General features: G+C 41.1%; 1 protein-coding gene across 2 annotated transcripts in view; it reads right to left on the minus strand.

Annotated features, from left to right (window-relative positions):
• PIEZO2 (piezo type mechanosensitive ion channel component 2) overlaps positions 1-17955 on the minus strand; it is a 1179452-nt gene that overhangs the window by 162450 nt on the left and 999047 nt on the right. For both annotated transcript variants that reach the window (XM_078688152.1, XM_078688151.1), the window contains 3 exons: positions 13238-13404; positions 11504-11694; positions 4416-4583 (listed from right to left, as the gene is read on the minus strand). In XM_078688152.1, coding sequence (XP_078544278.1) covers positions 4416-4583; positions 11504-11694; positions 13238-13404 — 526 coding nt within the window. The remainder of the gene's footprint in view (positions 1-4415; positions 4584-11503; positions 11695-13237; positions 13405-17955) is intronic.

Below are 17955 nucleotides of genomic sequence, written 5' to 3' on the forward strand. Positions count from 1 at the left end.
GGGAACAGCTCTGGCAGGAAATACCACATATTCACAGAAGCATAGGCTAGCCATGCTTAGCATATTATCGCTTCGTAAGCAATGCCCCCCTTCTATTATTTTACATGGCTAGGGGCCCTGAGGGACCTGCAGGGAACCTCCAACTCCCCCTCTCCCTCCACCACCTGCAATCCCCTCCTTCCCATTATCCACTCCTAGTTCGTTCCCCCTACCTTTGAACAGTTTCCCTCCGTTTGCTGCCAAATGCTCCTGAACTGTCGTTGTATGTCAGACGACGCCTTTTTGGGGCTTCTACTAAGTTTTTTAGTTCTCTAAATAGGCATTGCAGCATTATGTATTTGTACTGTCACTGTACTGTATCTGCTTATTTGATGCAGCCTATCCTTGCATTGGCACCTGGACTGTATTGTTGCTTCTCCCTTTGATGTAAAACTAAATAAACATAACTGGAGTAAAACAAAAAGGACGAATTGATTTAATTCATCATGCACTAGGTTCATCATTAATATCTCCACTTACATGCCAATTGAAACATATAGAAATCTAATGGTTTAATGGGACACTCAGTAAGACCCCTCAAGATGCGTATTAGCATCAGAGACATTGTTCTCTCAGGCCCCTGAATAAAATCCCAGTAGGTGGTTGTTGGACTAGGTCCTATCTACGGGGCCACTCCCAAACTTTTTGCCTTTGCCTCCTATTTTTGCTGGCCTTAGGACTCATTATCACTGCTAACAAAATGACAAAGTGCTTGTGCTTCCTCCATTAAAAAGAATAAAAGTTGAGCCTACAAATTACACTGTGCTGCACTTATTGCCACTCAGTTACGTAGCCCCCTTAAAACATGTCCCAGATCTGACATAGCATCTTGAATAAAGTTTTAAACTAAGAAAATACAAGGAGATGATGGACTGAGCGCTGAAACTTTTCAGACACTCACCCCCAGTCACAAATCTGGGTTGAATCCATCATTGTTCTTTAGCTCACTTCGCCGTCCCAGTTCAGACAAAGCTATATGCAAATCAGTCTTTACCCTGTGCCTAATGGGAACAGTCCAACCCGAACTGCCAAGCCACGTCTTCACTGGCCCAGAAACAAGCATCCTGGGACTGGTTTTGGGGCAACACCCCTGATCAGCCAGGCTAGCTTGAATCCAGTGGCAAAGAGAGCAAAGGTCCCAGGTCTGGGCATACCCTGCCAACTTAGAGCGAACAAAGCACATGCAAGGAGATGATGGACGGAGCACTGAAACTTTTCAGACACTCACCCCAGTCACAGATCTGGGTTGAATCCATCATCGCTCTTTAGCTCACTTCGCCACTCCAGTTCAGACAAAGCTATATGCACATCAGTCTTGCCCCTGTGGCTCATGGGAACAGTCCAGCATGAACTCCCAAGCCATGTCTTCCCTGGACCGGAAACAAGCATCCCGGGACTGGTTTTGGGGTAACACCCCTCATCACCCAGGCTACCTTGAAACCAGTGGCAAAGTGAGCAAGTGACCCACGTTGGGGCATACCCTGCCAACTTAGGGCGAACAAAGCAAACACAAGGAGATGATGGACGGAGTGCTGAAACTTTTCAGATACTCACACCCAGTCACAGATCTGGGTTGAATCCATGATCGTTCTTTAGCTCACTTCGCCACCCCAGTACAGACAAAGCTATATGCAAATCAGTCTTGACCCTGTGCCTCTGTGCGCCGCAGTAACATCACTTTTTGTGCTGTTCTGGTGGCGCACAGGTCTTAGCCATATCTACAAGACCATGTAAAGCCACCCCGTGTGGCTTTTCATGGCCTTGTAGATATGGAGAGAGGCAACACAGCATATGTCGTTGCATCAGGGAGGCTTGAAATGGGTATTGCAGTGGGTGTTCCCAAGAAATGCCCATAGGTTTAGGCATTCACTGATTTACACCATGGCGTCAATCTGGGAATGCTTTAAAACTGTGTGCCACCCCAGGGTGGTGTAACGAGCAGAAATAACATTATTTCTCCTAATGTTTTCCTCTTTCCACATGTGCTGCTTTCTGCAGCAGATGCAGAAAGAGGAAAACGCCTCCAATTATGGTTTCTGTGCAGGAAAGTGTCCATTTCTACACAAAAATAATCATGCCAACAAAACAGACACCCTTGCACCATGGTGCACCATGGTGCACCATGGTGCAAGGGTGCCTGCGTTGGCACATGGCTGATAATTGTGCACCAACGCTGGATAAAAGGACAGGAATACACTGAATCTTGTACATGCAGTGCATTCATGCCCTTTCGAATTAGCGTAGAGCAGCGCAGCAAAAGAATTTGCAGCGCTGCCCGACGGCAATTCCTTGTAAATATGAAGCACTCAGGAGTTAGAGCCAAGAATAATTGCCACATCTACCCACATCTGAATCTTGTCTATATGAAAAATTCCTTACAACATTCTGTACAGCTTAGGCTACACATGTCCATTACACTTTTGCCATCACAACAGCTTGAAGGATCTGTTTGAGAGACTATCCCCATATGTTCAGTACATGACTTGAGAGAGTAGAAAACCATCAATGTCATCTGGAATGATGATGAATGACAGCCAACGAGTCCCTCGCGCATCGATTCCAGTCCCAGACAGCAGAGCTTTGCGCGTCCCCCCAGCAGAGCAGGATGCTACATAACGCAAGCTGTTTGTGCAGCAGTGGTTTCGGTGACCCCCGTGCGACCTTTAGACACTGACCTACATGAGATAATTCAATGCCTCAGCTGATACATTATTTGTACCCTGCGGTTTTTGCATGCCTGCTTTGAGGAACAGGGACTTGTTGATTCACAAAGACGATTGATGATTTTTATATGGCTAAAAACGTCAAAGCACATGGCAGAGTCAACAGCCTCTTTTATCGTCATAGGATGCAATTTAACATGTTCTTTTAAATGACATTACTTGGGATACAATACTTATGAAAGTCAATACCTATTTTGACCAGACCTGCATGGAAAACTGCGTGGTATCTTTTCTTTCATAGATTGGGGTTTTAGTTCTTGATTTTGCTACAAAGTTTATTTTGGTTTGAAAAAAGAAAAACACGTACACTTTCTTTTGAATATAGGATACCAAGGCAAATAAATTAAAAGCAATTAATTACACATTTAAATCTTTATCAATTTCACGAATGTTTTGCAGGACTGTTTTCCCAGTTCATTGAACATGCCATGCTGCACTACGCTCGTGTGCTAAGCAGGGCCGGACTGGGAACTTAAAACAGCCCTGGCAAAAAAAATATTAATTCAGCCCCCATTTGCACTGAGTGAGTGACCCCGACACATGATTTTCCCAGGATAATTTTGGAAAAATCAAACTGAAAGGTCCCTGCTGAAAGGTTTCAATTATATACGCTAGTTTTGCTGGTTGTTCAAAAGGGGATTTAATTAACTATTCGAGTACCTAAGAATTTAGCACAGTAGCGCTATTTCTACAGTTTCTAATCATGCATGCACCTGTGCAAGAATAATTAGTCTGTTAAAGGGGCTTGAGAATCTTAGAGAGGCCGCCAGGATCGCGTAACGTGCATCGGCCTCCAGGTGTCAAAACCGGCCTCCTGGGGCTCCAGCCTCCCGGGGGATTGCCCACTTGCCCGGCTTGCCAGTCCGGCCCTGGTGCTAAGTTTATTTCCAATTGCCTCTTGATACCTTAGGTCGAATCTCATCAATTTTCCAAGGTGAAATATGGTGACAACAAAATTACAAAAATACTTTTTTCCTCGAATGGATAAGGAAGTTCGACCAGGTACTTCAATGTAGTACTAAGTAAATTAAGGTCGACGTAACCTTGCCAGCAGAGCTTTACTCTGTATGAGTTAGATCCACTTGCAATGCCAAACTCTTTAATACAATTCTATATTCTTAAAAAAGTGGGATTACCCTCTCAAACCAGTATTACTCAGATTAAGTTCACACCGCACTCTCGAAGCTTCCTTCAAAGTTTCACATTTCAGTGTTTAACAAAAAAGAGCAAGGTCATTGGAGTGCTTTCTGTGTCATCAAGATTATCCATCAACATGTATTGAACTTTTGTAAGGTCTGATACTTCATTTGTCCATCTCCACATTTAAAATTACCACAATTCCTCCAAGAGCTCCCCACTTACCTGGTATTCCTACACCCTCATCCCTATACACCCTTAAATGATGTATACATCTTTCTGCATTGTCAAGGCGATGAAGGCCTGGTAAATAAAAGTAGAGCCACATACCTCTTACCAACAAAGAGCAATTTGTATGGAAAGACAGGATGAGGCAAAAGTTGGAGCTCAAGGGTACATACGCACATCCACTCATTCCAACAACATCCAACATGTAAAGGGTATGTAAACATCACAGGCACTAGGAGCACACACCATGGGGCAATGAATGGAAAGAAGCATGCATGAGGTAAGCACCTTGATGCTACACTGCCACTGTCAGCCGATGAGGAGGACATGTCCATGCTGTACATTTTACGAAGCTTAGGCCTGGCACGCTCACTGGTTTTGGGTATTGTGTCTGGTCCGTCTAAGTCATCAAGGGTGGATTGCCTTGAGAACAGCATGGTGGCTTCAGTGTAGCAGCTAGCAGTCACAAAGACACAGAGTTAAACACAAAACAGACATGGTACATTATGCATGGATCAGCACGGCATGCAGGGTATAAAACACAAGTTATTGGCTCTAGTGTCAAAGCGGGCACCCACTTTGAGCCAATACACAAATCTGAACTTTCTTGCATCATTGGTACAATGAACTGAAACACCTGAACTGAATGCATACTCAAATTAATTAGTGGAGGGCAGAGATATTGTGAATTATAGTCATTCAAAAATTGTACAACCTCTAGGTTTCAAGCAACGTAGTGCAAGTTTTAATTCAAAGGAAGGCTTCCTTTGGTTTTCTGTGCTATCCTTACATTCTCAATTTAATTACATCCCACAGATTCTGTAGTTTTGTTTAATTACAGGAATGTTCTTGCATGCTTCACTATCTTCTCACACCAGGTGGTAGGAGAACATAGTGAAGCCCTATCTCTGCAAGAATACAGTGCAGAGGGATCTTGCTCTGTAATAAAGGTGAGATACCACTGCCCCAGACATTAACTTGATGCATTCTTCAGCAAGCAGCACTTTCAATGACTAATGGGATGCTCTCTTTTGTTTTGTGAATGACTTCAGTAAAATGTTAATGAGCTTACAAAATGGAGACACCCTCAATGCAATGTTGGTATTTTGGTGAAATGTGTCTCCAAAACCTGTACACTTACTCAAACAGGACATTAACAAATGTATTACACATTGCATATTTACTGCACCACCTGTGAGAAAAGTCAGGGCAACAATGGATGGCCAGCTATTTTTCATGTGCTGGTCTGGTCAATATTAGTTGCTAGCAATTGTACATATATAGATAAGATCCCTGCCCTGTCCATAATTGCACAGGTGGTCTTGTTTCTCAAGCCATGCACATCAAAACATTTGAAATCTTAATGAATGGCACACAATTGTATTCATCCAAAATAAAAAGCTTTGGGCTTTGACCCTAAAAATTCAAATTGTAAACCACCCCATTCTATTGATTACATGACTCCTTAGAGACTTGCTTATTAGAATTATTTAGGGTAATTTCTTTCATCAGCTTCTTGATTACCAGCTTTCATTTTTGGAAATGAATACAAGTGTTGGCTCATTCATTACTGATGAGTGTCCAACTACACAAGGTGAGCTTTTATCATTTCCTTTTCTTTGGGACCCTAAAGACTCTCATACAAATGAATCCCTGGTATTGCATGTGGACGCCAGTGCAAAGTGTGCTGTCATTACAAAGGCATGCACATGTTGCATTGACAGTGATGAGGCAGACTAGTCCCACTTGATGGATCAAGGCTCACAGCAACGCTTAGTATAGGTGATACAGGGCCATAAGGGGCAACTCTTTTTGAATACCGCCCGCATTGAAATATAGCAGACCAGTAAATGGTCATGACGTTGCAGTTGGTGCTATAACGTAGAGGCGATGCTTCTTCATTGTTGCATGCAACGTCGTAGTTTTGTCTCAGTCTGTAATATTTTATTGCGCAGACGATAGTTTTTACTCCATTACGTCATCATCAAACACACCAAATGTAAAGGTCAACCTGTCCAGCATAAAGTAAAGTAAAGTCCACATTTGTAAAGCGCACAATCACCCGTAAGGGTCTCTAGGCGCTGGGGGGCCGTCGGGAAGATTAAGCGAGCTATTGCCCAGAGTCACATGGTGCTGGGCTAACCTGCCGCCGGAGCCGGGGATCGAACCGTGGTCCCCAGATTCCAGCGTCAGTCGCCCTGGCCGCGGCGCCACACCTCTTCCACAGTAGTGATGGACTGCATCGCTTTGATCTTCTCATCTTGTTTTGAAGCCTAACACTGCCAGCAATCTGAAGATTTTATGATGTAGATCCCTTGAGTATATACATGTAAATTCCAGAGAACCGCATCACTGTATATAGATGTGGGGGGTTTATTGCATAGGGTCATTTATTGCATATAAGCAGTGATTTGAAAATCCGTATTTCAAAGTGGCATGACATCATTCCTGTGAAATACAGATTTCAACCAATCGAAGGTCTTGACTCTGTATGATTTTCTTTTCTTCACCTAATTAGTTTGTAAACATCAAAAAGCATTTAGATGATGGTAGCTCCCAACCACACCACAGAAATTCAGCATTGCTCTTTGTTTCATTAGCCCTAAATTCATGAAAGCTAAGCTAAATCTGAGCATTCTAATTGCAATCCGGATCCAATGTTATATGGATCTTCAAACGTCAAACATGTTTTTAAACAAAGCAATGTATTTTTTTTGTGCAACCTTACCTTCGTAACTACACAAATAAATGTGTTTCTTTCTCTTTTACTAGAGACAACTAAAGAGTGCAGGGCAATATTTCACTTAATATTTTTTTTTTTAAATCTGTATTTAAAATAAAAGTTCCTTTTCATATTACCCTTTATGCCCCTCCTTTTTCTACTCTCAACATTACTTCATTTTGTCGCTGTTAATTTACTTATCATTGGGTAAGAGAAGTCATGGTTCACTCCTAAAATCAGTAACTTCCTGGCTTTGTGGAAAAAACAACTTTTCTATTACAATAGTCAGTTCAAAAGATGCCACATTATATACCCAAACCAAAATAAAAACTTCTTAAATTCACTAGAGTTACACGACCTTTAACTTCCATGCACATCTCACACATTATGTCACAGGTGACATCAATAAACCATGAACCCACAACCAATTGATGTCTTCTGCATTTGTTTATCAATAGCGGAAAACAACTGTTTTCTAAATTTACTCTCAGTGAGGACATCTGTGTATTGAAAGTTGTATTGCTGCTTTAAAAGTACAAATAATCTGTACAGAGTGATGTATGACTAGTAAGCAGAATTGCAGCAGCCTTTTGTCTATATGAAGGGATTGCCTCAGAAATGACATACGTGATCACATCAATGATTACATTATTTCTCGATACACAATACACATCGATAAAATCTTAAACTGTTGCTCTTTTCCACATCCGTTGGCTGATAGTAGAAATACTGTTTTGTTTCGATACGCACCCAATGATGGAAGGAACATCTATATGCTGAAAGTGGTTCTACAGCATCTCAAGTTTACTTAATGCGTATAAAGGTATATATTATTAGTGACTTGAAATTCAGCATCCTTTATTTTCGATGTACACAGATTAAATCAGAATGATATTATAAAGATATTACTGGAAACCATTGCAAATGACTTCACCAAGCACATTATAAAGCTAAAAACTGCTTTTTATCCCATCTACTTGCCTGCAGTGGTAACACACTCTATTTTCTATATGTATTCATTGAGAACACATCTGTATTTTTAAAGTTGTACTGTAGCCCTCTAACTACATGTATTGTGTATAAGGAATCCTATGATTAATTGCAAACTATAGTAAGCATCCATTCTTCTCCCTGAAATTATTAGAGAACCATAACTATCCTTAACTAAAGCATTATCAGTTAATTTTCTACACTTTTGTTATTATCACATATTTCATTAAGCATCTTTTACTTGCTTTTACCTCTGCAGTACTTCTCACTAGACCCATCTCAAAGCACTAGTCAGTAAGCTAGTGAGTAAAGGTGTTGCACCATGCCCTGTGCACACCTCCCCTAACCTTTATAACCATAACTACAGAACTGCTTTTTATAGTTGTCAAATGAACAAAGTTAAGGCATGTTATGGTTGAGACATCAATAAAACTGTACTTGGCTTGATATAATTTTCGCTAACATCTCAGGTATCTCGGCGCTAGCAAACTGCTTATGTTGGCCAGAGAAAAAGGAACAGATTAAAACAATGTAGTCTTACGAAGCCTAAGAAACTGCAGATGATCGTTGCACTCCCACAAGTGGAAAGGTAATAGGTTCCAGAAGGTAGGGGCTAAGTGGAAGAAGGCTTTAACATCTAGCTGAGACTTTTTACAGTGTGAGACCACCAGTAGAGATTTGGTCCCTGAGCGTAATGCCCTAGAAGGCTGGTATTTCATGTGTTTCTCTACCAAATATCTGGGGCTTTTACTGTTAAGAGATTTATGCAGAATGCAGCAGATCTTTAAATTTATCAGTTTCGGCACTGGCAGCCAATGCAATATCTGCAAGAGGGGAAGGGAGGGAGTAAGTGATGCAGCTATGGAGACCAGTCGGGCTGCGGTGTTTTGGACCACTTGCAATTTGTTCAATGATGCTTCACTGGCTGAGATCAGCAGAGCATTGCAATAGTCTGGGCGACTTAGTACTAGTGTCTGGATAAGGGTTTTCCGAGTGGACAAGGGGAGAAATGGAAATACTCTTCGCAGAAGGCCTAGGGCATGGAAGCAGGCACTGATGGTGGTAGAAGGCTGTTCCTTCAAAGTTCATTTTCGGTCCAGGTGGACACCTAGATTTTTGACCACGGTCTTGGGCGTCGGTGCGGATCCCAATTCTGTTGGCCACCAGCTCAGAGACCAGCTCAGAGACTATCTCAAATGAGCATCACCGAACAGCATCATTTCTGTTTTTTCCACATTGAGCTGGAGAAAAGTGTGCCTCATCCAGCTAGCAATGGCTTTCATACCTTCTGAGAAGATAGACTGAGCATTGGGGTTGTGTTTGTCAAAGGAGAGTAGGAGCTGAGTATCGTCAGCATAGGATATAGGCATAAAACCTAACTTCCTTAGTAAACCTGCCAAAGGAGCAATATAAATGTTAAATAATGTGAGACTGAGACAAGATCCCTGGGGTACTTCTTTAGTCAGTTCTGTTGTCTCAGGGCGGAAGGGGCCTAAATTAATGGTCTGAGTTCTATGCGAGAGAAAACTCAGCATCCATTGTAAGGCTGTTCCTTGAATACCAATTTCACTGAGTCTTCTCAGCAAGATCTGGTGTGAGACAGTATCGAAAGCCGCCGATAGGTCAAGCAGCAAAAGAAGAACTGCCTGTCCGTTGTTAACAATAACAGGCCAACTACAGGATCTTTTTTTAGTTTTTCTGTTTGCGCAGTATGGTATGGTATGGTATTGGAACTTATAGAGCGCACTATACCCTAAGGTGTCAAAGCGCTAGCGGAGAGCTCCCAGTAACAAACAGAAAGAAAAGAACCCCATGACTAAGGAAGATGGAGAGAGAAAAGCCAAGTTTTCAGCATTTTTTTAATGATATGTAAGAATTAGCTTCTGAGATATAGGTAAGCAAGATATTCCACAGTATGGCAGTAGCCACCGAGATGGACTGAACTCCCCATCTGGCCTTGCAAATTCTAGGAACAAGCACATGCTTGGAAGAGGAAGATCTAAGAGTCCTACTTGGGGAATTAAGATGGCAAGCGCCTTTCTGTTGCAAAGCTAAACAAACCATACAGAGAGGCTTAAACATAATCCTTTTTTAAAGTAGAAGCCAGTGAAGGAACCAAATCACTTTTGTTACTGATAGATGCCTCAGGATGTTTAAGATAAGTCAGTTAGCCGCATTTGGAAAAACTTGCAGTTTGTTATCACAGGAAGTATTGATAATGAGTTACAGAGAGTTGCAATAATCCAATTGCGAGGTGATAAGGGTGTCAATGACTGACTGGTGCCAGTCCATTGGAATATAGGGAAAAATCTTTCTAAGAGTCTTTCTAATAAGAACGCTTGTACTTAAGGTACGACTGACCTGAGACTCAAATCTCAAGATCTGTTTATGTACTTTTTTGAGAAAACATGATCCACCTTGGTCTATCACATTATATTCTGGTTTGAGAATGCACATTGGGGGTATATAACCATAAAATCACATTAATAAACAAAAAACTGAAAACAATTTTCCAGTTCTGAGAGGCCCTGTGTCTAATGTTTGCTCAGGCGTGCGCAGTCCAGTTTCGTCTTGTTTAATGTCTAAATACTGAAAAACCACGCAACCATTCTCCAAGACTTGTGGCGAATCTGACTGTTAGAAGTGAAGTGAATATTCTCTGCGCACTGATTGCAAATTAACAAAAAAGCTGACTTCTCTTCTGCAATTGTCAGGAAGCTACCAAATTGTGGAAATACTATTTGGGAACCCAACCTAGGTAGCCATCTTATCACTCAATTAGACAGTATTTTTTTGCACATCCCATACCAGGAAAAAATGTGTTTCGAGAAACCAACACAAGTAATCACATTAATGTACAAGCATTCAAAGACATAAAACATGTTAAATATATACAAAAGAAACACACTTATAGAAAAATAATACATTGCATTATGACATCCTGGTGAGAATGACTTTTGTAATTTCAAAGACCAATGTTTGAAAAAAAACAGAAAACATTAGCTTTTGCAGATTTTTTGAGTAATGTTTGACAATGTGGTGAGGAAAACCAAACAATGACGTCTGTGATGCAGTTTAAGTTAACTATGAAGTACAGAAAAAGTTGCCCTTTGCATAAAAAGAGCACTATCACATTACCATTATTTAAATATTTGCATGTAGCTCCAAGCAAACGAACCAATCTTAATCCTACACCTTGTGTAGTGAGCGTTTAGTGAGCACAGTGACTGTGGGTAGCACACTTACATTCTTTTCCTACTGCATGCTTGAAACCATTACAGACAGCATCCACATGGGAGCAGCCACCAGTCTGTGGCTTTTGGGCCTACTGTACTGATGGGTTCTTCCTGATGGGCTACAGCTCATCGTCATGACCGCACCAACATAGTGTTAACACTGAATGCAGAGCTTTTTTAATATCAACTACTCATATACAGAGTGAACACAATTGGCTACCAGGTGAAAATAAGATGTATACACATCTTCTTTCACTAATGGCAGCCATTGGTGAATTATTTTCCCTTCGTTAATTTGATCACGAAAATTGTGCAAACATTTTCTTGATAAGATACTTTGAGATGTGTGTACCTGTTGATGTCTTCCATATAATATTTGTGGTCTTAAGTACTGTTGTGGTTCACAGATCCATGCATTCATTCTCTACCTGGAAATGCTGTCATGTGATGCTGCTGAATCCATGCTGTCCATCCTCTGGCCTCCCATCTTTTCAGAATTCGGCAAACCTGAACCATGGCCTGACTTCTCGTCGATCAAATCCAGCCCCGACTCCCTGGAGAGGTTCATCATGTGGTTCTGATAGTACATGTGGATGCTCTCACGGGTTGGTACATTGCCCTTGAAGGAATATGGCCAAGTTAAGCAACGAAAGGTTAAGTAAGGGTTTACGTCATGCTATTGTGACTGCCGCCCAGTAATATAACCGTAATGTCTATCAACAGTGCTTAACAGTGCTAAAGGGATTAAACTTAGTAGATCATGAAGTCTATGCCTAAAACTATCATTAATGTATACAATTCAAGAAAAACGATTAAAAATATTTAAGCAGTGCTTCTAACTTTTTGTTAGTTTCTTTGCACTAACTAACAACGGTATACTTAGATGGCTACCTTACAAAATAAACAAAATAAGGTTTATGTGTAATATAAATACTACCAATTGATATATAATAATACAATTATAGTATAATCCATCTAAAATGTTGTTTTTTACCGTTCTCCAAAAACACAAGCATTTAAAAGAAAAAAATCCGCCAGAAACATCTTGTGCATTACTTTGGTACATTTGGTTCTTCTCAGTACTAACGTTCTGATTCTTTTATGTGAAAAGTGATAAATTCTATTCATGCATTTACATGTTTTGATATTTTACATACTGGTGTTTTGGCTCCTTACAAAAGGATTGCAATAAGGAGGTTCACAATTAAATATGATTAGAAGCCTAAAACAAAGCTTACTAATGGACCATCAATTCATTGGTCAGCTTTTCATTGATCCAACTTGGAGTTGGGTGGATGGCTCTTAGGTAGTTTAACTGCATCGCTGCGGCGGCTTTTCCCGCTGTACGCGGTAATTTTAAAAATACCGCGTTACATGACGAGCTCAGCTCGTCATGAGCGCATGGCAGGTTACGCTCATGACGAGCTGAGCTCGTCATCAGCCTGGAAGGGGTTAAAGCATTAGAGAGATCATGGATATCGAGGACTGTTCTGACAGGGTACACCTGGTTTGATGATATGCACACACTGGCACTTTGAAAAAGAGATATACAAACTGAATGACAGAGTGGTTTAGTTTGACAAGGTCTGGGGCCCATTCCTGACAATCTCCAACACTCATAGATCAGGCATTAGGTATGAGAGTTGTTAGAGTTAAGAGGGGTGTAGACTTTTCTCTATATGCCAGGCAGCGCAAGGTCAAGAGATAATATGTGTGATAGGGTACTAAACACTAGAGGTTTACTGTTTGGGGATTGTGTATACCTTTAATTTTATATTTTACACTTTAAATTTATAGTGGGGTGCGGTGTGGAGTTGTTGCTATACATGTGAAACAAATGTTGGGCGAATGATGGGAATAACTGGTGAAACCAGTAGAGGTTACGGTTATATATAATGAAGATATGTTGTATTTTTGCTGTGAAGTGAGAGTGACGATGTAACTTGTACTTCTCTGTCCTGTATCTTGGTTACTCAACCTGTATCTTCGTTACTCAGTAAAGATTTTGAACCAGAAGAAAAAGTATTAAAGAGAGCGATCATATGTCATAAAAATTGCTTTAGTAGTATACATAGCTGCCATTTATTAATTGGTTTTCATAACATACCAAAATAAATGAAATTGTTCATCTTTTACTCGGTTGGTATAGGCTAAGCATGTACCTTCTTTATCTCTCTAGTTAACATACAGCGTTCGATTCTCAGCACAGTGGAGATATCTATATGCTCTCTGGAGATAGAATTGAGCCAAGATGTGAAGCTATCCAACGTTGCCAAAAAAAGAACCCATGTAAACTTCAGAATGTTAAATACTCTCTTGAGGACGTTATCTGTTGGGAGAAAAGAGAGATAATGTTTTGAGAAATGTATTCACAATGTAGCTATTATATCCTATGATAATTAGAGTACAGACACAGTCTTCATTAGGTGGTGAAAAGGATGGATCAATTTCCATACATTAGCTTTCTAGAGAAACCCAATTAGAGAGCCTAGATGTTTAGAACAGGATATTGTTATTCTTACAAACATTAAAAGGCATAATCAGAAGACCATGGGAGAGTAGAACTTCAAAAAGAGTAGAGTGGAACTGCTAGCAAGAAATTTGACATTGGCGGCCAGTAAGACGTAGGTATCACAAAACTAAAATATTCAAAAGTGAAAAGTTGAGTAATAATTTTCCTTTATCAAATTTGGTAAGAACAGAGGTGGAATTTAGAACGCAGAAAAGGGCAGCCTGGTAAGATAATGGGGGCACAAGTTACCATACAAGTTGAAATAGAAATGTGCCTAGCCCAATTAAGAGCCATGTGGCATAGTTCAAAAGATGTTAGCTCTGTGTCATTACAGTACAAGGTAATCCATATTAATACCAGAGTACTAGCTTTGAAGGAGTACCAGGAAATTAAGGTTTGCTAGAATATGACGTAAATAACACTCAGCTATTAGAGCAGTTAGCTATTAGAATCACACACCAGATTTCAAATTCCTTATTGTTACGTGACAGATGGCAACTCACTTGTTACATATCCTATTGTTCCTAGTCTCCAGTTGAAAAAAAATGATGATGCAAAACATTTGCCATTTATATTTCCTTTTTTCAGAGGCCTCCTTCATCTTCATGTGGAGAAGTGTGGCTCAGGGGTTAGAGGCGGCAGACCCGGAAGCTGAGATCGGTCCTGGACCAGGGTTCAATTCCCTGCCTCGGCGGGTCTTGGGCTAAAAATTCCACGGACTCGACAATTCTCGCCCCGGTGACTCACGGGTTCACACTCTGCGACTCTGGGCAACAGCTTGCTTAATCTCCACAACGGCCCCTCGCGGCGGGATGCCTGACTTTCACCTTGTGGATACCCTGCTATCTCACAGGGGAATATCAGGAAGGGTTCCCTAAGCAAGCGCTGGGAAACCCACTGCGGGTAGCTGTGCGCTATATAAGCTCAAATACATTTACATTTACATTTACATTCATCACTATTCCACAGAGTCTCATTAATTGATCAATTTCCGATTCTGGTCTTTGGACCAGTTTACCACTTGCTATATTTACCACCTCAACATTTATGTTATGGTACCAGTAATTTCATGTGAAAGAATGTTATTCTTTAATATTTAAATATGCCCCTCGTACTCTTACAGAAAATCTACTGCATTGCCAGTCACATAGTTCAGTGGACTAAGGCATACACCGTGGATATATGAGTGTGTAAACTCAAGGCCACAGGTTTACAAATTACAGGTCCCCTGATTACTTCATTCTTCTGAAGTCAATCATGTGAATACCAATGATTTTGGTAAACCTAGCAGCGTACTGGTAAAGGAACATACAAAGCAATCGATTAGGAATCTCTTCTAAGACAAATTTGCATTCTTGTTATCATCACAGTGAAGACACCTTTATACAAACATACATATTGTAGCTTTTCTATAAACCTTTCCTACCACTTGTCTAGGACTCAGAGTGTTTTGAATGATTTTATTGATAATTTAGTGATTTTGCTATGCATCCAGAAGATGTCAGAGAGCATTTTTCCCCTAAAGTCGTTACATTTGCACAAACTTTACAAACAATTTGTTGTGGCTTACAGTTCTGGTACTACACGCTTATTCCTGAATTCCAGGAGTAAGATAAGAGTAAGCCAGGTGTAGTCCAGGCTTAATTCCAATAATTCATTAGTAGATCAGGTGTACTACAAGAGTAACTCACAACCTACATATGGCAAAATCTTTGTGAATTTGTTTGACAATGAATGATAAAGTTGCACATGAGAAAGATACACTAGATTCAGAAAGGGAAAAGTAAGCGCAAATTACATATCAAATGTGGTCTTCTCACTGCCAAACTTACATTAAGGAAAATTTGGCCTACCAAGGGGAGGGACCTTGGAGTGGCCAAGGGCATGCAATGAAAATACTGGTGCACATCAACGAATGAGTTCACTCCAGTTACCCAACAGAAGCAAAATATACGCTCCTATTTTGCCTCGGACTAAGTACTCTTGTTTAACTTTCAATTTACGATTGGCTATGTGCTAATTCCCTCCATGGGAATTGCAACAGGCTCTGTTGCCAAAAAGTACAAAGGCTAAAACCCTAAATTGTGTTTCTTGTTGGTTTGTCAATTTTCTCTGAACCATTGTACAATTGGCTTGAAGTGTTTTTCTAACAGACAATTGTGCTTATTTTCCTTAGCACTATCAAGAAACTTGGCATTCTGAGCTCAAATAAAAGACACTTCTATGAGCCAAACCAAATAACTAACTTTAAGATACACACACAGTCAAGTTTAATTTGTCCCAAATATATGTGCCTAGCTGTAGTAAAGAGCAGTCGGTTTCCTGAGAATGACAGACCAGTAGCACATACAAGCATGAAGGTCACACCTTAAACACAGGCACAGCTCTAGAAACTAGAGCTGGTTAAAGATTTTGGCTATTTAGACTGAACGACTTTTGGCTGCCCCTTCACCTGGTGATTGGGTCATATTTACTGCTAGTAACATGTACACTGCATCTTCGTGCTGGAGAAGCAGATGACCTATGTTAGCCGTTCTGTAGCCCGGGATAGCACTGAGTCACTCCCCCCTGGCCGACCGATGACCGCTGCTGCAGACCACGGGATACATTCCCCAAGGGTTCCCTGTGATCTGTAGTGCATCTGAAGTACAGATGTGCAGCCTTACCGTAGATCACCCTATCGCTGACACCTCTTTTGAATCCTTTGTGAGATGAATCATGTGAAAATGTCGACACAAAAAGAAACAATTTTTTTTTCTGAGTGTGATTTGTGCTCTGTTTTGAATTTTGTTAAAAACCTGCATTTTGTCATCTTTGTTCCTTCAAAGCTTGGACGCACCTCGAATTCATTTCTGGTCCTTGCAGGACTTCTCTGCTGGGCGTTTGCTGATAACCCTTTCCAGGCATGCGTCCCAAACATGAGAAGAGGCGCCATTCTTTGATTCTTAGCATTTGATCCCCTTTTAGAGCAGTGCTAGGCTGGAGCTCGAGGTAGGAGGGATTTGGGGATTAAATGACAAGGACCAAAGTTGGGGATTGTACAAAGGTGTACAAGCTCCCAAGGAGATTACCCGGACTGCATGTGTACGTGAAAGGGGTTGGACATGCTACGGCTGGATCAGAGAAAGGATCCTGTGAGGTGCCCTCATGAAGAGATGACCTAAGGGAACTGGACACAGGCGCTGGACTTGAAACTGGAAGGTCCCCCAAAGAGTTGCTACGTTCGGGGAATGCAAAGAGTTAATAAGCATTGCCAATGGTGGCAACTGTATGATAAAAATATGTTTGCAAATGTGAGCAATACACAGGAGCTCAGTCAGCAGAAACCCTCAGGGGAGGACAGGTTTCAGGATGCAAAAGGGGCTCAATAATACACTTTTCAGGAATATTCTGGTGGCTCAGTGGACTAATGCGTCTACTGCAGGGGCCTGGGTTTGACCTCATGGTCACAGGTTCAAATCCCGGCGGGTCCACTCAGCCTTTCATCCATCCGAGGTCGATAAAATGAGTACCATTGAGTTGGGTAACAACAAATATCTGTTATTCAGCGCCAAGATACCTGTAGTGGTGAACGTGCGCTTTACAAATACATCTTATGTACACAAACACACCCAACATTTCACCCTTCCGGAAAGCACTATTAACTACCAATTAAGTACTAAGTAACCAATTAGTAATGAACTAATTAAGTACTAAGCAGTTCCTAATCTGCGTACATGATCACTGTATGCCTGGTTAAGGCAGGTTGAAAGTGTGAAAGAAACTGAGACCCAAAATGTTAAACCCAAAAGACGGGTCACTTTTCAAACATATCTATTAGACATGCGAGACCCCTAGACCTGCAGGTACATTCATCGGGAATGACCAGGATGATGTATTGTCGAAAGCAGATGATCTGCTTCCTGGGTCCCCTAACGTGACTTCTGACACCTACTGGCAACAAGGACACGACGACTTGGACAAAGAGCTTTTACTCTGAATAAGACCCTCACTTTCCTTCTCAAACAGTTTGCTTATGAATAGACCGCATTTTGAATGGGAAAAGCGAAAGCGTCGTGAGAACTGGCAGAATGAAACATGGTTAGCAGCAGCAGATACCTATTTTCCACGTATAGAGGTCAATTCACAAAGGCGTTTAAGAGCGTGTGAAGTTTTACTTTTATACCACTATGCGTAATCATAAATGGAAAGAGAAAGCTCTCTTTGCGCCTTAATGAATAGGGTTATGGACGCTTCGGAGTCAATTCACAAAGGCAATTAGGCGTATGTGAACATAGTACTCCTTTATTTCCACTCCAGGCACTCATAAATGCCTTCATGAATTATCACCCTAGTGTTTTGCCCAAGATAACTTGATCAAATGGGGCA

Source organism: Lissotriton helveticus, chromosome 4_1, assembly GCF_964261635.1.
Source record: "Lissotriton helveticus chromosome 4_1, aLisHel1.1, whole genome shotgun sequence".
NCBI classification, from domain to species: Eukaryota; Metazoa; Chordata; class Amphibia; order Caudata; family Salamandridae; genus Lissotriton; species Lissotriton helveticus.